The sequence below is a fragment of the Fusarium oxysporum genome, chromosome 1, assembly GCF_000149955.1.
Source record: "Fusarium oxysporum f. sp. lycopersici 4287 chromosome 1, whole genome shotgun sequence".
Lineage (NCBI taxonomy): Eukaryota > Fungi > Ascomycota > Sordariomycetes > Hypocreales > Nectriaceae > Fusarium > Fusarium oxysporum.
In genome coordinates this window covers 502,190-522,544 of record NC_030986.1, presented here as the reverse complement: position 1 = coordinate 522,544, position 20,355 = coordinate 502,190, and the positions used below count along the sequence as shown (strand labels likewise).

Here is a 20,355-nt window from a genome sequence, read left to right as displayed (position 1 = left end):
CTAAGTGGGACAGGGAGGAAGCATATCTTATAGCGTAACGGACTCGAGCTGAAGAAAAGAGAAGTAGGGCAAAGAGGCAGAATAGGAAAGAGTTGATCTAGTGCGGCGGAAGAGACTGAGGCCTTCAGGAGTTACTAGCCAACTTGAGAATTGATGTCAACCAGTTTTAGACGCACCAAGACTACATTGTACTACTGCGTGAGAGGAATACACAAATAGACCATACACTGCATTACCGCCCTACCGAAGCTACATGCCTCGCATCTGTCTAAATGCCCTACCCTAAAAACCGCTGGCCTTACCGCCTACCTATCGTATTGCATCCGGACTGCTTGACAAAACGCCAGGAATCTCCTATTATATATCAGCACCAAAATCTTTCCAAATACTTATACCAAGGTCATTGACATTATCAGGATCCAAGTTGACGTGCACATGGAGTGGATCTACAGCATCCATCATCCTTAAACGCCGAATCACGAATGCCTCCTTACCCTCGATGAGGCCTCTTTTTAATTTGCAAAACCGCTAGAAGGTGGCTTACTTATTACTCTCTTGGTTCCTAGTGAATAAAGTCATTGGCCATACCTAGCCAAGTATCAGGTCAACGTCTTCCAGATGTTGCTCTTTCCAAAGCTCCTTCTGTACATATGCACAGCCTCGTCTATAAGCAACCCCCTCAATCCATTTCGCCCATAGAACACCATAGAAAGCCTTCCCAATGCACTCATTTCTCTCCAAAGTTTCTGTCTGGGAACTTGCGTCTACAGATTGCCACCAACTCAAGTAACTGATTGCGTTCGGGAAATGGATTCCTAAAAGTGTCTTCCACAGCTAGAGACATCCTTCTGCAATCCGCTCCAGGAAAGCCAAGTGAATCTTCGTCTTTTGGTAAGTGGAGCCAACCGCATAGTCTCTTTTGCTTGTCAAAAAGGCATAACTGAGTATGCATCCACACTTGCTTACTGTGGTGGTGTGCCCGGAGACCTCCAAACCATGCGCGCTTCGTGCAGCAGGAGATGAAGGGAGATGAAGGGACCGTGCCCAAGTTTTGACATTGTTCCATGTTTTTCTGAGCACACTTTCGGAACAGGCCACAGAAAGGTCCTTATAGGAAAGTTTATGTGTTTGTATAGGTACTTGCCTCCAGCTTTCCTTAGTATGTAGCCGTCTTCCATTAGACCTTTCACGCTCCAGACTTCTGTGTCGTATGAGATCACCGAGGATTCATTATAGACTGTTAGATACCGCAGTATGGGCTGCCTGCCGCTTCCATCATGAGACGCATGGTTATACCACTGCGTGATGGGCGTTGTGATGACTGATGACCGCACAAATTGGCCAGATACCGCCGCTTAGACGGAGAAAAAGGATTGTGCCGAGGGATTAATTCGTATCAGCTACGATATGGTAGCTGCGGGCCTTTTGTAAACGATCAAGATACCCGCAGTAATTTCTCTCGATCCAATAAAACAATGAGTCATGTTGTGTGCAAGATTCATCGTAGATTTCATTTCTTTCCAGCTGAATCTGGACATCACCACCGGCGAAGAGCTTCTCGAGAGCAGTGCAAATCTTGCAAGATTTTATGACAGGCGGTGATGGATGCTGTGAGTTGATAGTGTCCATTGTGGCAGGGTCAGCAAGAGCCGTTTTAGGATATGTGCGTGTCGGATTTTAAAGCTGCGCAGGGCCAATGATGCCGACATGAAAGGATCGAAAACCAGGTGTTGCGAGAAATCGTGAGGGCAGTCTATGGTCTTGGCGTAAGTATCCTGCCCACGCGTTGGTGAGAACCGATAATGCAGGTTAGCATCATGGGCAGCAGGGTCGCACAAAATTGAAGCCCTCCACCCGAGTCATCGAGCTGATCCTATGCGCCCTGTTTTTGTTATAAAGTATAGGCCTGTAGACACTTCAGAGACATGACTCTTGAGGGGTCAAAGGTTCAATCTGAGACTGTGAGATGTGCTGCTGCATTGTCAATAATGTATATATGTATAGCGTTGTCTAGTCTATGTGAATAAACAGCTCAGAAACCATAAAATTCTTAGTAAGTTGTATATTGTTGGAAAGACATGAATTCGTTTGCGATGTTCAGTTGGGCAGCTTCACGCCTGCGTTCTTTGCCAACTTCAAGATCTCAGTTGTCACAGCGTCGACATCATGGCTCTTGATCGGTATACGATGTCCACCATCCCACTCAACTAGAGTCGTCGTGCCAGTTGCGCAGTATGTCTTCAGCAGAACCTGGTGCTGCTCGAGTCCAGGATCTCGAAGTCCATGGACATGTAGTGTAGGTATGCTCAAGACATGGTCTCCCACGTTCGACTCAGGGAAGTCTTTGAACTCAGAGCTCAACAGCGCCGCATCAACGACCGCTGGAGGATGTTGCAGCCGGGAATCCAGCGTAATCAAAGGCGCTCTCCCAGCCATGAGAACACCAAACTTGAACTGCGTCAGCGCCTCTTCCGCACCAAACTGCTCCGTCACTTTCTGCTGCGTCCACAATAAACTCGCCGCAATCTTAGCGCCCTGCGAGAACCCCAGAATGCCGATCCACTCTCCGGTTCCGGGGTCGGTGTCCATAGCCCTGCGGGCCTGGTTCCGAAGTAGCTCGGCGGCGGCCTCTGCTTCAATCTCGGGATGATCGGGCTGCCAGCGGAGCCAGCGCCGAAAAGGCCCATATTCACCGTAGACGCTGACAATATCGGGGTGAGGCGCTGAGATGAAGGGTGCTTGCATGAAGACTAGACGGAGAGAGGAAGCAAGGCTCCTGATCAGAGCGCGGCATTGTAGTTCGAAGATTTGTGCATTGACGCCGCCGCCGTGAAGGCAGAGAATGCGGGGGAGATGAAGAGTCTCTGGATCGCTGGAGGTCTGTATTTGTGTCATGTTGGAGGTCTAGTGGCAAATGTCACTCTCAGAAATTGGAGAGAATCTGCGATTATCACAGTTGCGAAATGAAGGTTTACAAGACAGCGTTTCGGTCTCTGTGTAAGCTTAAACCGAGGATCACAGGTTAACAGGCTTCGGGTAAGCTTTCCTAGCATTCCCCGAACGACACCCGTTTCGGGCTCCGAAAAACAGCGATGATCTCCGTACACCAGCGCATCATAAAAGAGATGATACCTACAAAACGTGTAGATAAGTTACCATCACCGTTATCTCAATATTTCCACAATTTCACATGCTCCCCAACAATTTACCTCTGTTTTACGGTGGAAGAGCTCGCATTGGTTGACATCGTGGCTGTGCAGGACCCTGAAATTCAGCCACGCAATCACCTTATCGCCAAGCCACCATGATGACATCAATCCGTGCGGCATGTCGCAGAATGGTTCCTTGCAGTTCATGGAACCGGTTTCGAATTGTCTCGTACGCCACTCATGAGTCTAGAAGTGACGAGGCCTCTCATATCAGTGAATCGTCCTAATAAATACCTGTTCATCTATTAAAGACATCTTGCACCCAGAGCCTAAAGACTCAGTCCACTTTCTTTCCCTCTTCCTAGCTCTTATACCTAACACGAAGCTACCCCGCCATTGACTCTCAACCTTAACCTTACAACTACAACACCTACAGTTTACATACTTATAATCCGATGTCGAATCCTGAGAAGGCTCCCCAGTATTCCGCTGGCGACCAGCATGGAAGCGGTCTGCTTCCTACCGCCAACCCTACGCAAAACCAACCCCAAGACTCTTCTCTGCCTCCTGCGTACGAGCAGGGATCAGCCGAGCTTCCTGGAGACGAGAAGCCCCGCGCACCCCAAAATCCTGATCAACATGTCCAGTTCGCAGGATCCCAGAGCCAGCAGCCTCCTCAGTTTGCACCCACTGCCGGAGCCGAGCAATACCCAAGTGCTGCAGATGAGAAGCGCAAGCTAGAGCAGCAGTACTTCCCTCCCCCTCCTCCAGGTCCTCCTCCTGCGCAAGACCAACACCAAGCTTCCGCTGCCCACCCGAACCCTCTCCAGGGCAACCCAGTCACTGTGCCTCAACAGCATCAGGAGACTCACCAGCCCTTCGACGCTCAGCAGTCTCAGCACGCCCAGCAAAACTACGCTATCCCGCAGTACGACCCTGCTCATCCTACCTTTGCACCCCCTCCTACGAACCAGCCAGCTCAGGCTCAGGCGCCGCCTCAGCCAAGTCCTACAGCTCCTACCCATGGCCATGGCTTCGGCCATGGTCCGGAGACAACCGCAACCCAGGCTTCGACTTCCGCGCATCCTGAGACACACAAGAAGCCTGGTTGGAGCGAAAAGTTCAGCCAGCTTGGTATCAAGGCCGCTGCACCTATTAACAGCTTGGCGCACAAGTTTGGCAGCCAGAGTTTCCTCCCCGAGACTATCGACAAGGAGTGTGACAAGGCAGCTTCTATCCTGAAGTCCTTCTGCAGTAAGTAACCCATACAGCTTGACCAGAATGCCTGCTAACATACTCTAGAAAACGGTGTCTACGCCGATCCTAGCTCTAGCCAGGTTCCCACATCGACAGACCCCAAGGCACAGGAGACCAACGACGAGATCATCGATCCCACCAAAGAGAAGCCCAAGAAGAGAGTTCTTGTCAACATCCCTCCCAAGGTCATCGCCAAGGCCCAAGGTCTCGCTATCTTCACAACCCTTCGTGCCGGCTACGCTTTCTCTGGTGCCACTGGTTCAGGTATCTTGATCTCTCGTCTTCCCGATGGATCATGGGGTCCTCCTTCAGGTATCCAAGTCCACTCCGTTGGCGCTGGTTTCATGATCGGTCTTGACATTTACGACTGTGTCTGTGTCATCAACAGCCGAGAAGCACTCAACGCTTTCGCCAAGACCCGTGTTGCCCTGGGTAGTGACCTTGCTGTTGTCGCTGGTCCATATGGCGCCGGCGGTGCTGTGGAGATCGGCGCTGCCATGGATGGAAAGAAGAAGGATAAGGAGCATAAGGACGAGGAGGCTCCTCCCAAACCTCCCCGCCCTACTGAGGACAGCCAAGGCCTGAAGCCAGAGACCGATGCCGACAAGAAAAAGAAACGCCGCAGCCTTAGCACCGGCGCTTTCAAGCCTGTCTTTTCCTACGTTAAGTCCCGCGGTTTCTACGCAGGCATTCAAGTCGACGGCACCGTCGTTGTTGAGCGCAAGGATGCCAATGCCGCTTTCTACGGCGAGCGTGTCTCAGTCGAGCAGATCATCCGAGGAGAGGTTCCCCGCCAGAGCGGCATGTGGCCCGCTGGTGCTCGCAACCTTCTCGAGACTCTGAAGGGTGCTGAGGTCGGATCCCTCAAGGTCAATTCCGTGTCTCCGACCGATCGGGACCCCACTTCCACCGGACCCTCCGGTCCTTCGGCGCCGGTGGCGTCGGGAGCTAATGCGGGACAGACACAGCCTCCGGGATATGTCGATGATGGAGTTCACCGACCTGAAGTTGGAGACGTGAAGTATCGTTAGAAACGATCATGGATAATAACAAGATACCACGAGAGGGAGGTAATAGTTGCACCGGTCTCTAGCTATGAATTTCTAGTATTTTTAGCCAAAATCACAATTGTATTATTTGAGCATGAACACGATCTGCTGAACTTTATGCGGTCAAATCATGACAAGGCTTGCCTCTTAAGAATGCTATAAGTGAACACTAAAACATAACAATCCATTAGGTCTTTGGCCCCGACAAAAAAACCCACCTTCATGGACTGCTGGCAGCATGTACACTTCCAAGAGTCTGGTCTGGACACTCTAGGGTAGCGGCTGCGCCACATCGTATGTCATTGCCCCTCCAACGTGGCGCCTCCACAGCTCTGATGAAGTCATTGCAACTCTAGCAGCCCAGCAGACCTTGGCGAAAAAGCTAACTCTACAAAGGCTCAAGAACCCGCAAGTCAGGTTCGCAAACGAAGCCATGTCGTCGTAAGAAGACCCAACTATACCGGACATCCCTGGACTTATCAGCTAACGTTACCCTCTCAGAAACATTCTTTCCATCCCCTTTCGCAAGTCGGCCCAGCTTTCGCTTGCTTCAACGATACGGCAGTATATCAACACCAAATATGATCAGCACCCGGATATGTTCAAGCATGACCTCGAGGTCATTGATGCACTTCGGCGCGATGCGGTGAACGTTCGAGAGCCGCATCCGAGCGGCATTAAGAAGCTGCAAGCATATGCGGGACAGCTTGTTTGGGTTGGGGGCAAGTTTCCTATAGATGTGAGTGTCACGCGATGCCAGCTAACAGCACAAACTGACAATGATGAAAGATTGGAGCCGAGTTTTCGTGGTATCCTGCCCTTGGATACAATACCGAGCGTCCTATGGTGCGAAACAACCTGAAGTACGAGCTTATGAACATTCTCTACAACCTCGCCTCCCTCTACTCCCAGCTCGCCATCAACACGCCCCGGGGCAACACCGAAGGCCTCAAATCAGCAGCGAACTACTTCTCCCTAGCAGCCGGCGTCTTATCACATATGCAAAAAGAGATCCTTCCCGAACTACGAATGTCCGATCCTCCCGAAGACATGGACCACGATACACTCGAGTCCTTGATCCAACTACTCCTCGCCCAGAGTCAAGAATGCTTCTGGCAAAAAGCCGTTATGGATGGCTACAAGGATGCATCGATCGCCAAGCTCGCCGCTCGAGTGTCCGATCTGTATAACTTTGCTGGCGAAGCTGCTATGAAGAGCGAAGCCATCAGCAGTGCCTGGATCCACCACATGAGCGCCAAGCATCATCACTTTGCTGCTGCCGCGCAATACCGAGCTGCATGCGATTGTCTGGAGAAGCGGAAATATGGAGAGGAGGTTGCGCGACTCAAGGATGCTGTTGCTTGTGCGACGGAGGGCATTAAGGAAGCCCGAAATGGCTATCTTGGCAAGACGGTGGTTGATGACCTCAATGGGCTGAAGCGCAAGGTTGAGGAAGATTTGAAGCGAGCAGAGAAAGATAACGATGTTATCTACCTGAGTATGTGCGCTACGACCCTTACTTGGCAGAGTACTAACATTTTGCAGTTGCTGTACCACCAAAGTCGGAGCTCAAGATTCTCGATCGCGCAAACATGGCTGTAGCTCGGGTGCCACCACAAGTTGCCAACCCCTACGATTACTTTGGCGACCACGCCGAGTTCGGACCAGCTTTGTTCTCTCGACTTGTCCCCTTCTCGGTACACGTTGCCACATCGATTTACGAGGAACGACGCGATCGCATGGTTAGCCAGAATATTATTCCGGAGCTTGAATCGCTCACAGACAAGATTCACGAAATTCTCACATCGCTTGGACTACCTGGATCTTTACAAGCTCTTGAGAAACCTCTGGGTCTACCACCAAGTTTGGTCCAACATGCTGAGGAGATCAGACAAGCAGATGCCATTGGTAGAGTGCAAAAGGGCTTCGCGGATATTGACAAGTTGCGATCTGGAGATATGGCAATCTTTGAAGAGGGGAAAGCGGCTGTGGCTTCGGAAGAAGAGGAAGATCAGCGATTACGGATGAGATACGGAACAGACCGATGGGTGCGACCCGAGAGTCGGCAAGATCCTCAAGGTGGGAAGCTTTGGCAGCACGCTTCTGAGATTGAGAGCTACTTCCAAAGCAGTATTAGTAGCGACGCGGTCGTTAGGGAAAAGTTCGGCGCGATCCAGGATTTGCTTGCTATCCTCTCCGGACCGGACCGAGATCTGATGGACTCCGTGCCGTCCAGCCGACGGGTTGACATACCCGAGACGTTGAAACCTGTCATAGGAAAATTGCGCGGCGCATACAACGACGTTCTTCGTCTTGAGAGCCGCCGTCGCAAGAAGGTTGAAAGTTTGCGAGAAAACGCACGTCGTGATGACATTAAGCCAGACATCCTCAAGGAGGCAGCCCGGTTGGAGCGAGCGTACCCTAACACGGCACTAGTCCCGGCTCACTTTGAGGAGTTCTTCGACAAACGACTTGATAAGTTGTATGAACCCGAGGTTGAAGCGATCGAAAAGGAAGCAAAAGACCAGGAACGTCTCCTGGCCGATGTTCAGCGTATCAATCGCGAGTTTGAGTCGCAGAAGCGACAGATGGGTGAACGCGGGAACCGAGAACGCGAGGTGGCTTTGCAGAAGCTTGATAATGCCTATTTTAAGTACAAGGAGATTATCAACAACCTCGAAGTTGGACGCAAGTTTTACAATGATCTGAACAAGATTGTTGGACAGGGTTTCCGTGATGTTATTCGCGGTTGGGTTGCTCAGCGCCGCATGGAGGCGCGAGCATTGGAAGAGTACGTCTCTGGCAAACTTTATACGGACCTTTTACTGACAGACATAACAGGGAAATTAACATGCCGACGTTGTCAAACCTCAACATCTCTCACCAACAACCTCCCACCCAAAGCCCAATGCCGTCACACCAAGACCCCTCACACTCATATGCACCACCACCACAACAACCCCCTCAACCTGTGCAGAGTCCAGCTCAGGCAAACATACAGTCTTGGGGAGAGACGGTACAGCAGCCAAGACCAGTACAACCAACACCGGTTGGTGCCATGTGGACTCCTGGTATGGGTATCAAGTTTGGTCAATCTTCTGGTGGTTCAGGCCAACCTCCTGCACCTGGGACGTGGAATCCCAACTCTGGAATCAAGTTTGGTTGAGTGTAGTGTTGTATAGATACCCTGACTTTTAGAGGGCTGTTGTTTAGTAGACATAGCATACATGGCGAATACGAGTTTGTTTAGACCCAAGTCTCATTAGTGTCAATTGTCTGTCGTGTGCTGAGCCTATCGTGAAGCTATTCGCTGTGACCTCATGCCATCCACCATCAATGCTCGGCCTGCAAATTCATCGCAGGGTATAAACTCCGTGACTGGTAGCATGATATCCTCTCTTCCCAACCATCCCCGTCAACTCACTCTTCCACTCCTTGCCTTCCCCGACCAACTCAACAACCTTCTTGAACGTAAACTCAGGCTTCCAGCCCAACTCCTCCACCGCCTTACTAGAATCATAAACACGATCAATCCTCTTCAAGTGACTCCATCCCTTATCCTTGAAAACCTGCACACACTCCGGCGCAACAGTCTCAAACACCTGCTTAGGGTCTTTGTCCAGCATCGCCAGCGTGTCAGCGTCATTAGGAAAAGGCGGCGGTGCGCTGATGATGTACTTCCGAAACTGTATCTCTCGCCCTTTCTTCATCGCGCAGACTGCCGCGCGAACTATGTCTTCAATGTCGCAGCGACGGTACGCTAGTTCAAGCACTTTGAGGTTATCGTCTGATAAAGCTGCTCTGCGATCTTCATCGTCATCCTGCTCTGGGAAAAAACGGCTCGTGCGGAGGATTAAGACGGGCATGCCTGTTTGTTTCTGGATGAGGAAGCATAGATCCTCCGCTGCGACTTTTGTAGCGCCATAGATGTTTTTGGGGATGGGAACGACGGTTTCGTCGATCCAGGCGGCGGGTTGACCGGGTTTGGGACTCAGTGCTGCGCCGAATGTGCTTGTTGTGCTGAAAAAGATGAAGCTTTCGATTTGGGCGCCGAGCTTGGAGGCTTCTTCAAGAAGAACGAGGGTGCCGGTGATGTTTGTGTCGATGAAGTCTTGCTTGGAGTGACTCTCGACATGGGGCTTATGTAACGTCGCGGCGTGAAGGACATGCTGAATAGGGTGTTTCTGGAGAAGAGATGTGACAAATTCACGGTCTGAGACTGATCCAACGTGCGTTGTGTTCTCAGAAGGTAAGATGTCGATCCCAAGAGGTGTGAAGCCGAACGTCGGGAGGGAGAGCATGAGGGCTGTGCCGAGATGGCCGGATGAGCCTGTTACGAGGACGTTGTAAGCCATGATGTTCAAAGCGGAGTTTGCAGGATGAAGTGAGGGAGAGGATGTTTAGAGGAGGTAATGGGTGAAGGTGAGGGTTTTGTAGATGAGGTGGGGCTTAGTCGGCGAGTGAGTCAGGCACTAAGACGAAGAGAGGTGAATCACGGACGAGGGCGGAAAAAAGGGATTTGTGGTGAGGATGGACGCTGTGAGAGGGGATACAATAGTTGTGAGATGTTGTTGTGAGATTAGGCAGGGTGAGTTTCACGGCGTGGTGTAAGGCCGAATTGAGGTGTTGATAGGTTCCGTTCCATCGAGGATCAGGTCCTTATTTATGCTTATCTTGAAGAAGCGAGCATTTAGACAAGTATTATGGAGTCTCTAAACGTGTTTCCATCTTTGCTGGCGATAGCCTCAGAATGTGCTGTCAGCATTCAGTCACTTGTTGGTGAATAGTGAAGACATGGTTCGACTTAACCACTCACTGTATTACATGCCGCGCGCCAATGCACAGAAAAGACCCCGAGATGACACAATGTGTCACTCAGGAATATCGGCTAGAGAAGAATGTTTTGTTCTGCCAAGTTCTACTGTTGAACTTGACGTGTCTCGATAGAATAAGACAATTACCAGTTTGATGCAGCCAGGAGTGAGGACGCACTTAGGCTTCCGAATCGCATCCGTAATTGAACTTGAGAAAGAGCTGGCTGGTAGGGAATGTTCTCTGACGATATTCATGGCATATTTGCCCAATTGACTATATATATATACTCTATTCACAATGCCCTCATTCTCAGCCCATGGCCAACAGCACCATCACTACCGTAACTTGACCTTGACCACCAAGCCCCATCCTGTCTTGCCTTCCCAAATGCCCATCTCATTCTCCCTCCGAAACGTAACCTCCTCAGCCTTGACCGTCATAGTAACCGGCTCCTCCTGTGCCTTTACTACTGGCGCCGGTGGAGTTGATGGTTCGGATTTCTTGAACAAGCCCCATCTTGATGCTTTCTTTGCTTGGTCGACGTGTGCTTTGACAACCTGACGATCAACTCTTTCTGGGGATATGTACTTTGCTAGACGGACTGCCATGTCGTGGTCTGACCACCAGAGGACGTCGTCTAAAGTGGATTGTTGGGTATCGTCTTCCCATCGACCCCACTCATCGAAGGCTCTGTTTTTAGGAGGTTCACTTTGCTTAACAGGCTTCTTTTGGTCGGCTACTAGCTTGCGATCTTCTCTAACGCGCACAACTGTTCGGGATTGATCTTCATCGCTAAAGAACCATCCTTCGCCAACTGCTTCTTCTGGCACCATGGTCATTTCGACGACCCGTGGTGGCGGGTCCATGGCTGCTATTGACGAGAGCATATCCTCAATGTGGGGCACCAGCAGGGTGAGTATTTCACTATCCCGTTCATCGCGCGCTGAGTTGCGGACTGCCTGAACGGATTGAATGCGTAGTGGAAGGCTGTTCAAATGTGAGGAGAAGATAGTCGTGACTGACTGTCGTGGTTCTGACGAACGTAGTGATGCTGAAGGGCCGGATTCAGTGTATGGGGGAGGAAGATCCCCGTCATCGAAGGAGTCTTGCTTAGACATGATGTTGCAATGGAGAAGAAGCCAAGTCTGCAGATGTTTAGTCAATGCTACAACAAATGCCAAACGCCCGATGCATATACATTCATAAATCTGATACGCCGTCGCTTAAGACAAAAAGTCAGCCCACGATCAACAGCGCCTGGCCACTACCAACTCAGCCTTGTATCGCCCCGTCTCAAAGAGTAGTATCAAAAGCGTCAAACTAGCAATCGCCGAAAGCACAAAAGAGGAGGGGACTCCATCACAGCCTTGGGCTGCACATTATCTCTGCCTGAAGAAGCTGCCTGTGATGTTAATTGGTTACTCATCGTGGCGCAGCAGAATTGATGGTTGCTCAGTCATGCAATTTGAGGCTTGGCGGTGTTGGGACATTCCAAGTATCATCGAATCATAATTTCTGCACGTGAGTATTCGCATTGCGGTCGGGCGTTTAGCCAAGATGCTCGATTCGGATACCGGCAGGAAATGCTTCAGTGATGAATTCCGCGAGTTGCGCGGAAATTAAAGATGATCCATCTACAGGGCTGTGTTGATAGTGCTTTGCGGCTGAACGTAAGTTTGGTCTAGGTGATGAGCAATAGAATGGACAGCATAACAGCAATCGCTGAGAGTTAATTGCCAATAAACGCAGTGGAAAATGCCATGTGTCGAAAGTGAACCAACTTACATGAGAGTTCAAAGTTGAAGCTTCGGTGATACTTTAGAGGCGAAACCCCACTGTAGATCACCCGAGAACGCCCAACCAACAACATCACCACAAAAAAACCTCACCAAACCCGGGCATTCCCCAAGTGGCGATCAATATTATCACAAGGCCCATGCTATTAATCTTATGTATCAACTCAATCTGATCACGGGACCGCATTCCAGCATCCTGTATACCCGTTGTGGACATGGAATTATTCCAGAAGATGGGAATTGACAGGGATACTCCAGACTCCGCCACCACATCTTAGAAGCTTGAGCGCGAGGCACATTCATTATAGAAAAGACCCTTGTAAGCTTTGAGACATGCATGTTTGTGTTCCTGGGTCAAGATCGACGCATATAAGAGATTGGTTGTCCGCTGTGTGAGACAGTCTTTCTGATCATACTATACAACTAATTCTCTAGTAACATTGGTTCTAGAGATATACAACACTCGTTGCAAATAACTACTTAGGCCTGGTCACACAATACCAGTTCTATACTTCAATACCCAACCACAACATCTTATTCTTAAACATCCAATCACTTCAACACTTTACCACCCAAGATGTCTTACAGAATCTCTGCCCCCGATGAGTACCTTGCCATCACTGGCATGGGCATCAAGACCGTCAAGATCACAAAAGCCACATGGGTCTGGCCTCTCCAACGATGCACACGCTTCAGGTATTCTTCCCCCTTCTCCAGCTGGTCAACAGTCACTAATTCACAATCAGCATCCGCCCTCACGACTATGCCATGGACCTTCAGGCCATGACAAAGGAGAAGTTGCAGTTCTCTCTCCCCGTCGTCTTCACAGTGGGTCCCGATGTCAACCAGCGCGGGGCCAACCGCTCTGATGCCGACAGTGAAGCCGATGGCCTTGATCGCGAGGACCGAGGAGACGCTTTGATGAAGTATGCTATGCTTTTGGCGAACTCTGAGGAGAAGGAGAATGTCACCCAGGGCCAGCATGTTGCCAACATCGTCAAGGGTATCATCGAGGGTGAAACTCGAGTCCTTGTGTCTAGCATGACTATGGAGGAGATCTTCACTGAGCGAGAGGTCTTCAAGAAGAGAATCTTCAGAAACATCCAGAACGAGCTGTCGCAGTTTGGTCTGCTCATCTTCAACGCCAACGTACGTGTCCCCAATCCGACTTACCAACAAGATAGCTAACATTTCGCAGGTCAAAGAGCTAAAGGATGCCCCTAACTCAGTCTACTTTGCCTCGCTCTCCCGCAAGGCCCACGAGGGCGCAACCAACCAAGCCAGAATTGACGTTGCAGAGGCCCAACTCCGCGGTAACGTCGGTGAGGCCCAGCGCAAGGGCGAGCAAGAGCGCGAGATCGCAAAGATCAACGCCGAGACCGCCGTCCAGAAGACAGTGCGCGATATCGAGCGCGCTCAAGCAGAAGCACAACTTGACACCAAGCGCACAGGCCTGACCCGCGACGTCGACATCGCCCGCGTCACAGCCCAGCGTACCCTTGAGTCCAAGGATGAAGATCTCAAGAAGGAGGTTGAGATCAAGCGCGCTGCTGCAGAGATGGAGCGTCTTCGTGCGACAGACGTTGTTAAAGCTACGATTGCGAGGGAGAGTAAGCAACAGGCTGCTGACGCTGCTGCGTATGAAGTTGAGGCGGATGCGCGCGCTCGTCAGGAGGCTAGTCAGCGCAAGGCCGATGCTGCAGCTTACCAGACCAAGCTCTTCGCGGATGCTGATGCAGCTGCTACATACGCCAAGATCACAAGGAACACAGATGCCGGAGCCTACCAGACCCGCAACGAAGCCGAAGCCTACAACTATGCCGCCCAGCAGCGCGCCGAAGCCGAACTCGTCAGCAAGCTCCGCGAGGCAGAGGGTATCTCCGCCATGGCCGACGCCTACGGCAAGCTCTCCCAAGCCTTCGGCGGTCCCGCTGGACTACTACAGTACATGATGATCGAGAAGGGCACATACGTCGAACTCGCCAAGGCCAACGCCACAGCCATCCGCGGTCTCGAGCCCAAGATCAGCGTGTGGAACACTGGAAGCCAGGGTGGTGGTCAGGGCGGCGATGCTACTGAGACGATGCGCAATGTGTACCAGATGCTGCCGCCGCTGATGAGTACTATCAACGAGCAGACTGGTATTACTCTGCCGGAGTGGCAGTTTGGGAAGTTGAATGCTGGTGTTAATGCTGTTGGCCAGGAGGGTGCTAAGACCAATGGTCATAAGAGCCATTAAGCATTGATGAATGTACAATATGATGGGGGGATTATGATGGACGATCCTTTGATGTGCTTTTGATATCCGGCTTTGCCACAATTCTCTTCTCCTTTGTTTATAGACTTGTTTGATACCACTTTGTTAGCTTAAATTGAACACTTCAGTTTAATGAACACGTCTTGAATCTACTGGTGAACGTCGAGCAGTGCCTCCCCTGTAACAGTTGAACCACCTTTCAGTTCAGGATGGGAACAATATCGTAGTTGAGTTCTTCAGGGGGCAGATCAGGTGCGACTTATCCTCGGCTCCTGGATCAACATGGCGCATAGACTATCACAGTAACAATGAATGCTTGTGGCTGAGAATACAGTAAAGGAGAAACGAAGGGGATGGAAGACAGACCCTAGGGCAGAACAGACACTGGATAGCCAAGGGTTGAATGGAATTGTCGACATACACAGAACCCTTTCCGTCTTGTCAGTCATGCCCTGCTCGTATTGGCCAAATTTTGTCCCTTCTTTCGAAACATCCTCCATCCAAAGAGCACTCATTCCAGTTTCCCGAAAGCAAGGTACAATGACCAAAGCATGGCTCAGTTTCTGACGTGCACGATCGTGGCCGCCACATACCAAGAATCACGAACCTTCCATAATCCACCACCCCCAACAGTCGCTATTCAGCGAGTGTCACGAGAGACCCTTTATCGTGACTCAAATCGTGTTGTGTTTGCTCTGTCTTGACCTCTGGCATCGTAGCCTAACGCTGCTCGTCAACGATCGTGCCTGTTGATCTTGCGGCCCATTGTGAGGCTTTATGTACCAGCAAGCACTTCAGGATGGACGGTATTGCTGTACAAGGTCTCTGGCATATTCATATCGTCGATGGAAAGCTCTTTGGTGCTCCAATCTTGCCTCGAATCGTTTTGTATGAGGGGCGCGCATATGCTGTTGGATGCAATCCCAAGCTGGGGCAGGCGATTGAGCTTCAGCTCTCAGGCAGGACGATCTGTAAACAGAACGTTAGAGAAAGCAGCCAAGTAATAGAAGTGAAACCGATAATGGAATGAAAGCACAATATTATCGAGCGTTCAGCGGGAAGAGCTAGTCCAAGACCTCCACAGGCTGGCCAGTCAAAACATCGCCGCCCCCGACTGTGACGTGTTTGCTACCATCACAACTCCATCCATTGGAGGGGACCGACGGAAGACTGTTGAAAAGTCCATGGTATTCGACTGATCAGCTCAAGCATTGTAAGGTTGCGGAACACAAGCACATGTGGGTGAGAGTACCCAGAGCAGAAACGAGACCTGGCAATGTCGGAAGAACATGTTTGAGTCTCTGGTCCTTCGATGTCCTTCGATGTCCGGTCTTCTCGATATGGGGGACAAGAGAACTGATCTTTCGTTGACTGGAAATACGGCAGCCTGAGGTCGCCCGAGAGTCTTTGTGAATGCGTTGAAAGTCGGTCTCGCTTTTGGTGGTTTGTCATTGACAGTGACTTTGCTGCTCCGCTTAAGACACTTGCTGTAGAGAGATGAAAGAGTTTTGATGTATGCGGATCGCACGCGATTCGTGCTGTCTCGTATCGTGGCTGTTGGGGTCATCGTCGGAAGAGAGGGATCAAGAGGAGAATGGGATCGAGGTTTAGAGCTGCGTATCAATTGTCTGGGAAATGAAAGAAAGGTTAGCCAGGCTTGTCCAAGAATACGGCGATACCACCAATGGTGCTTCTCTTGCGCGTGTGGGCAAAAGTTGATCTGACGCAGGGTGACATGTTGTTGACAGAGCCCTTTTATTATCGCTTGGGCTGTAAGTTGTGTTGGCAGCGGATGTATGCATGCCCCGTTGCGCCGGGGCGGTCGGTCCTAGCATGTCCGCCGAATGAGTTGGTGCAGACAGATGTTCAATAATCGCAGTGGACGAAGTGAGCGGTGGCAGTGAGGCGGGGCGGACAGTCAAATTATGGCATTTGCAAGGTCTCTCGTGGTGGGAGAAGTATGTTCTAATTGATATCCTGAATATGAGTTGTTTGCTAGCTAAGTGCGCTGACCATTCCCACCCGTCCACCACAAATAATAACCGATGAAGATGGCTTGCAGAGTCCAGCATTGCCTGGTCAGACAGAATGAGTGTGAGAGTCGAAATGAGTCGAAGTGAGAGATGAGCGGGCGGTGGAGGGATCAAGCGTGGTCAAACCAGATCATGAACTGAGCGGATGCTGTCGAGAAGGGCTGTGGGAGGAGGAGGGTGAACCGAGGTAGGTTATAATCTTGAGGGGGAAGTGAGGCTCCAAGTAATGATCAGAAGAAGCACTGAACGACAAGTTAGTGATGAGCCAACGTCACCGAGAAGGGCGAAGACTTACCAGTTGCTGGTGCTCTCCGACAAGTCGACCTGGTCCACACTTGGATAGAGAGCGGAACTAATGTCCGCTCATCCGTTGGACGTCAAGTGTAATATAAGATGAATTGAGACCATGGCGATCCAAGGCTAGACATATTAGTACAAGGTCAATGTCAGAGGGAGAGGTAAAGAGACCTACCAATTGCTGGTGATCTCCGACGAGATCGTCTGGTCCAGACTGGGATGGAGAGCCGAACTAATGTTGGCTTCTCGAGTTTCCTTTGCTGAAGTGTCCTTGCTTCTCGCAGTTGCGGCAAGTCACAGTGGAAGCTGAAGGGGGATTCCGTCCGCTCTCCCATAGTCAAGCCACTAACCGGCTGATTAGTAGTTGGGTCGGTGATGACCAGCGAATCCCTGCTCTGCTGCCAAGATATATATAAAGTGCTGAGAGGGCAGGCCCCGTGGGGCTTCAATGCTGCGGTCGGTCGCGCAGTGTATATACATGGGTAGTGAAACAGACCCCGTGGGGCTTCAATGCTGCGATCAATCGCGCGGTGTATACATATTGCCGAGAGGACAGGCCCCATGGGGCTTCAATGCTGAGATCTGGTCGGGCAGTGGAAGGTATATATAGGAGAAGGAGGGTAAAGATGTTGGTGATATAAGGTAAGGATGTTGATGATGCGGACAGGGACTGTGGGTGATCTTGACGTCGGTCTCCCATCGGCTGACTTTGATATCATCACAGGCTTCCTGGTACTCTTTGAGAAGCTGACGGAGCTTTTCAGATCGAGACCGATGGAATGATGACAAGTCTAGCAGCGAGGAACATGTGAGCTCTGGCAAGCGAAAACTTCGGTGATGAAGTTGCCGAGATCGATGATGGGCGAGGTTGTACGCCAATTGTGTTATTTGCAGTTGAGACCTGTGGCTGAGAGCTTATAATCACCACACAGAACTTCGATGATTGAAGGGGCTGGTGTGTCGCAGACCCCCAAGAACCTTCTTGATCCTGACCATGTCGTGAAAATCATAAAATCGTCGATATCATAGGTTGGGTTTGGTGAGCTTAGATGAGGTTGCCCGGGTTGTCGTCACCAGTGGTGCCGAAGTCCTTGGTAGGGCCGCCATCAAAGATGCCATCTTCCTCCTGGATGGCAGCGTCCTCAGCCGCTGCTTGCGATTGAGCAGAAGCGACCGTAGGACTACCTTGGGGGTAGAGCACGGTGGCATTTTTGCCCTTAGATCTTATGCCACGAGGTTGAAAGAACTGTTTAGGAGTTAGCATGTCGAGAACGAGGGGACTCTTTCGAAGATAGGTAACTTACGTCGATGATGTATTCGGCCTTCCCGGCGATTACATGAAATCATACCTGCCGAAGGACAGATGACAACATCATGCAACCACCGGAAAGACCGAGACATACCATCTTGGAGTCGCTCTCATGCTGCTTCTTGTGCAGGGCGCGGGCCTCGTCAGGAGTGACGCCAAAGTCAGTTGTTTGGGGCAACATGTGAGCGCCATACACAGTGCGACGTGCCTTACCATGACATGTTAGAATGAAAGGGGATGAAAAACGAGAGACCATAACTTACTGCTTCCATGACTGCCGCTTCTTGTTCAGGCCCCGGAATGCAGGGCCGTCACTCACCCGCTTTGCGACGGGGGTCGAAGCGGCTCACCCCAAAGTTACCAAACAATTTCGACCAACCTGAGTCGAAACAAACAATAGGGTCTCCCGAGAGAGACGCCGACAGTTTGCTCGAAGGAGGTTGGCCGTCCTTGTTGGGGATGTTTCGGAGCATGATCTGTCAAGAGGTCAGGGCTGATTCTGATGCAAGGCAGGGAGATAGGTACTTACAGTTGTGCGAACATCCCCTCCCGCGACAAGCTCGTTGATGTCGACAATGTTGTTGAATAATCAGAGCCGCAGTGGCTCTTGACGGTGCGGCCCTACTGGGGCGGCCTGTCACCCAATGTGTTGGGGATGGTAAAGCGTGATCTGCCAAGAGGTCAGGCTGACTGTGATGGAAGACAGGATGATAGGCACTTACGGTGGTCCGGTTGTCGCGTCCGGCAACGAGCTCGTTGATGTCGACAATGTTGTTGAGGCCTCAGGAGCCGCGACGGCTCTTCACAGGGCGGCCCTCATGGGCGACCAGTCATCCAGTGTTGGGGATGTTTCGAAGCATGATCTGTCGTCAGGTTAGGACTGATTGAGAAGTAGGGAAGGGAAGTAGGTACTTACTCGGGTGCGGAGTTCACTGGCCCCTTCATCTGAGCCCGAGCAAATGGCATCGGTAGTCAAGATCCTCTTCTTCTGACGTCTCTGGAGACTTTGGCGACGACGTTCTCCGGCACCATAGAGAGAAGATAAGAGTCTAGACTCTTCTCTTTATGGTGCGAAGCCCACAAGAAGCACGAGCAATCACTTCAAAATAGTGTCTGGCTCAGGACACTTGCGAATCATTGCAAAGAGCCTGGATGAGTGGTGAGTATGTGTGCTCACGTTCCAGAGGGAAGTGAATCACTGAGTGAAATGAAAGGTAAAGGACCGCGTGTTGGGGCAAGGGAAGAGAAGAGGAGATTTGGGGAGATGAATGAACAGCAGCATAAAATGTTTTCGCGAGGAGAGAAAGAAGATGCCGTGACTCACTGTCCGTTGTTTGGGGCCGCGCAGGGCCTTGGCAGCGTCCTCGGCCTGCTGCTTCTTGTTGAGGATGCGAGCCTAGGCCCCGAGCCAGAAGTCTCTTGATGTTGGCGATATAGTATGTGTATATATAGAAGAAGGGGGGGAGAGGGGAGAGGTGTGTTGGGGATAATGATATTTGGTGTTGTGGGATAAAAATGTTTGAGGATGAGAGAGAAAGAAAGGAAGAGATGGAGGAGAAGTGCGAGGGGAGAAAGATTTAGCCACAGCAACCGAGCTGCGCCCGCAACATCAGGGCTTTTGCCCTCTTCCACTGGCAACCGTGCTTCTCTGCCACTGACAACAATGGTATCACCCTCGAGCTCACTAAGGAGACTGCTTGTGCAACCGGAAAGTAGCTTCAGTGGTCGTTAGTACGTTGTCTGTCCCCTGGGGAGACGTACGTGCACCTATCTAGTCACCGGCGGGCAGCTGATGCCCTGAACAGACCCCTCAACACGCCCCCCGTGCTGTGCTATTCTATTGTTTAGTTGTCTCAATGTGCATCGCGGGATTGTGAGCTCTAAACAATGAGTTCACTTTGCTATTCTCCTCGTTAATGTCATTTACTGGCAGGTCGACACTTGGGGATCCATGGATGCACTCCTTGTCCATAGCTTTGCGGAGCTATTAGCTGGTTATCAAAGTGCTGTACTTGGCCCCTTTGTACATAGGTGTGGTTGCCAAGGTCGTTAGGTAAGAACACTCTCTGCACAAAGTCCCTGTTCGCGTTCAAGCACTGGACCCCAGAACACTCCCCGATTCTGACCACAAACCAACAGATAACGCCACCACTTCAACACATTGAACCTTTACAATCAAGACGAATGCCCTTCAGAGAGTGTCGGAGTGGTATTTTGAAAGTCAGGATGATGCCTTCTCATTCGCCCCTCGGCCCAATTCATCCTGACCGAGGTACCCCTTATGACAAACAACACACAGCATTGCCGACGTTTACGCATCCCAAGTCGGGTTGGCTTGCACTTCACATGAGTATAGGCACCGAAAGAATAAGAAGAACAACTCAATCGAGGTG

The 20,355-nt window shown here is 50.9% G+C and overlaps 10 protein-coding genes across 13 annotated transcripts; 4 read left to right on the top strand and 6 right to left on the bottom strand.

Annotated features, from left to right (window-relative positions):
• Positions 1-1,386: 1,386 nt before the first annotated feature.
• Positions 1,387-1,877, bottom strand: FOXG_20427 (uncharacterized protein; the record flags this gene model as incomplete). The annotated part of the gene is made up of 1 exon (XM_018400713.1): positions 1,387-1,877. Exon 1 carries the CDS (start codon positions 1,627-1,629, stop codon positions 1,387-1,389), a length of 243 nt encoding a protein of 80 aa, XP_018248952.1. The 5' UTR covers positions 1,630-1,877.
• A 27-nt stretch (positions 1,878-1,904) lies between these two features.
• Positions 1,905-3,127, bottom strand: FOXG_11005 (uncharacterized protein). The gene has a single exon (XM_018390476.1). It carries the CDS (start codon positions 2,893-2,895, stop codon positions 2,098-2,100), a length of 798 nt encoding a protein of 265 aa, XP_018248951.1. The 5' UTR covers positions 2,896-3,127; the 3' UTR covers positions 1,905-2,097.
• Positions 3,128-3,162: 35 nt separating this feature from the next.
• On the top strand, positions 3,163-5,623 carry FOXG_11004 (uncharacterized protein). The gene is made up of 2 exons (XM_018390475.1): positions 3,163-4,403; positions 4,452-5,623. Exons 1-2 carry the CDS (start codon positions 3,605-3,607, stop codon positions 5,435-5,437), a joined length of 1,785 nt encoding a protein of 594 aa, XP_018248950.1. The 5' UTR covers positions 3,163-3,604; the 3' UTR covers positions 5,438-5,623.
• Positions 5,624-5,678: 55 nt separating this feature from the next.
• Positions 5,679-9,881, top strand: FOXG_11003 (pH-response regulator protein palA/rim-20). 2 transcript variants are annotated; one of them, XM_018390473.1, is made up of 6 exons: positions 5,679-5,749; positions 5,812-5,896; positions 5,957-6,194; positions 6,245-6,953; positions 7,001-8,246; positions 8,297-9,881. In XM_018390473.1, the coding sequence occupies exons 2-6, from the start codon at positions 5,889-5,891 to the stop codon at positions 8,619-8,621; spliced, it is 2,526 nt and encodes an 841-aa protein (XP_018248947.1). In that variant the 5' UTR covers positions 5,679-5,749; positions 5,812-5,888; the 3' UTR covers positions 8,622-9,881. The 2 variants fall into 2 exon arrangements, with proteins under 2 accessions (XP_018248947.1, XP_018248948.1); XM_018390474.1 differs by having other exon boundaries at positions 5,679-5,896; positions 8,297-8,726.
• Positions 8,809-9,810, bottom strand: FOXG_11002 (uncharacterized protein; the record flags this gene model as incomplete). Its single annotated transcript, XM_018390472.1, has 1 exon — positions 8,809-9,810. The coding sequence occupies one exon, from the start codon at positions 9,808-9,810 to the stop codon at positions 8,809-8,811; it is 1,002 nt and encodes a 333-aa protein (XP_018248949.1).
• A 613-nt stretch (positions 9,882-10,494) lies between the features above and the next one.
• On the bottom strand, positions 10,495-11,665 carry FOXG_11001 (uncharacterized protein). Of its 3 annotated transcripts, XM_018390470.1 has the most exons (3): positions 11,543-11,665; positions 11,469-11,492; positions 10,500-11,415 (listed from the first exon to the last, which is right to left on the bottom strand). In XM_018390470.1, the coding sequence occupies exons 2-3, from the start codon at positions 11,472-11,474 to the stop codon at positions 10,606-10,608; spliced, it is 816 nt and encodes a 271-aa protein (XP_018248945.1). In that variant the 5' UTR covers positions 11,475-11,492; positions 11,543-11,665; the 3' UTR covers positions 10,500-10,605. The 3 variants fall into 3 exon arrangements, with proteins under 3 accessions (XP_018248946.1, XP_018248945.1, XP_018248944.1); XM_018390471.1 differs by having other exon boundaries at positions 10,495-11,492; XM_018390469.1 differs by having other exon boundaries at positions 11,469-11,665.
• A 385-nt stretch (positions 11,666-12,050) lies between these two features.
• Positions 12,051-14,492, top strand: FOXG_11000 (flotillin). The gene is made up of 3 exons (XM_018390468.1): positions 12,051-12,762; positions 12,813-13,215; positions 13,265-14,492. The coding sequence occupies exons 1-3, from the start codon at positions 12,644-12,646 to the stop codon at positions 14,303-14,305; spliced, it is 1,563 nt and encodes a 520-aa protein (XP_018248943.1). The 5' UTR covers positions 12,051-12,643; the 3' UTR covers positions 14,306-14,492.
• Positions 14,493-16,708: 2,216 nt separating this feature from the next.
• FOXG_20426 (uncharacterized protein) lies at positions 16,709-17,216 on the bottom strand (the record flags this gene model as incomplete). Its single annotated transcript, XM_018400712.1, has 2 exons — positions 16,709-16,776; positions 16,829-17,216. The coding sequence occupies 2 exons, from the start codon at positions 17,214-17,216 to the stop codon at positions 16,709-16,711; spliced, it is 456 nt and encodes a 151-aa protein (XP_018248942.1).
• A 482-nt stretch (positions 17,217-17,698) lies between these two features.
• On the bottom strand, positions 17,699-18,234 carry FOXG_10999 (uncharacterized protein; the record flags this gene model as incomplete). Its single annotated transcript, XM_018390467.1, has 3 exons — positions 17,699-17,899; positions 18,057-18,170; positions 18,226-18,234. The coding sequence occupies 3 exons, from the start codon at positions 18,232-18,234 to the stop codon at positions 17,699-17,701; spliced, it is 324 nt and encodes a 107-aa protein (XP_018248941.1).
• A 423-nt stretch (positions 18,235-18,657) lies between these two features.
• Positions 18,658-18,840, top strand: FOXG_20425 (uncharacterized protein; the record flags this gene model as incomplete). Its single annotated transcript, XM_018400711.1, has 1 exon — positions 18,658-18,840. One exon carries the CDS (start codon positions 18,658-18,660, stop codon positions 18,838-18,840), a length of 183 nt encoding a protein of 60 aa, XP_018248940.1.
• Between the last annotated feature and the right edge of the window lie 1,515 nt (positions 18,841-20,355).

Excerpts from the sequence above, each read along its gene's own strand:
- FOXG_11004 (XM_018390475.1), top strand. The coding sequence starts at position 3,605 with ATGTCGAATCCTGAGAAGGCTCCCCAGTATTCCGCTGGCGACCAGCAT. Across the intron at positions 4,404-4,451 it reads TATCCTGAAGTCCTTCTGCA|AAAACGGTGTCTACGCCGAT; the intron begins GTAAGTAACCCA and ends AACATACTCTAG.
- FOXG_11003 (XM_018390473.1), top strand. Across the intron at positions 6,195-6,244 it reads GGGGCAAGTTTCCTATAGAT|ATTGGAGCCGAGTTTTCGTG; the intron begins GTGAGTGTCACG and ends CAATGATGAAAG. Across the intron at positions 6,954-7,000 it reads TAACGATGTTATCTACCTGA|TTGCTGTACCACCAAAGTCG; the intron begins GTATGTGCGCTA and ends AACATTTTGCAG.
- FOXG_11005 (XM_018390476.1), bottom strand. The coding sequence starts at position 2,895 with ATGACACAAATACAGACCTCCAGCGATCCAGAGACTCTTCATCTCCCC.
- FOXG_11000 (XM_018390468.1), top strand. The coding sequence starts at position 12,644 with ATGTCTTACAGAATCTCTGCCCCCGATGAGTACCTTGCCATCACTGGC. Across the intron at positions 12,763-12,812 it reads CAACGATGCACACGCTTCAG|CATCCGCCCTCACGACTATG; the intron begins GTATTCTTCCCC and ends ATTCACAATCAG. Across the intron at positions 13,216-13,264 it reads TGCTCATCTTCAACGCCAAC|GTCAAAGAGCTAAAGGATGC; the intron begins GTACGTGTCCCC and ends AACATTTCGCAG.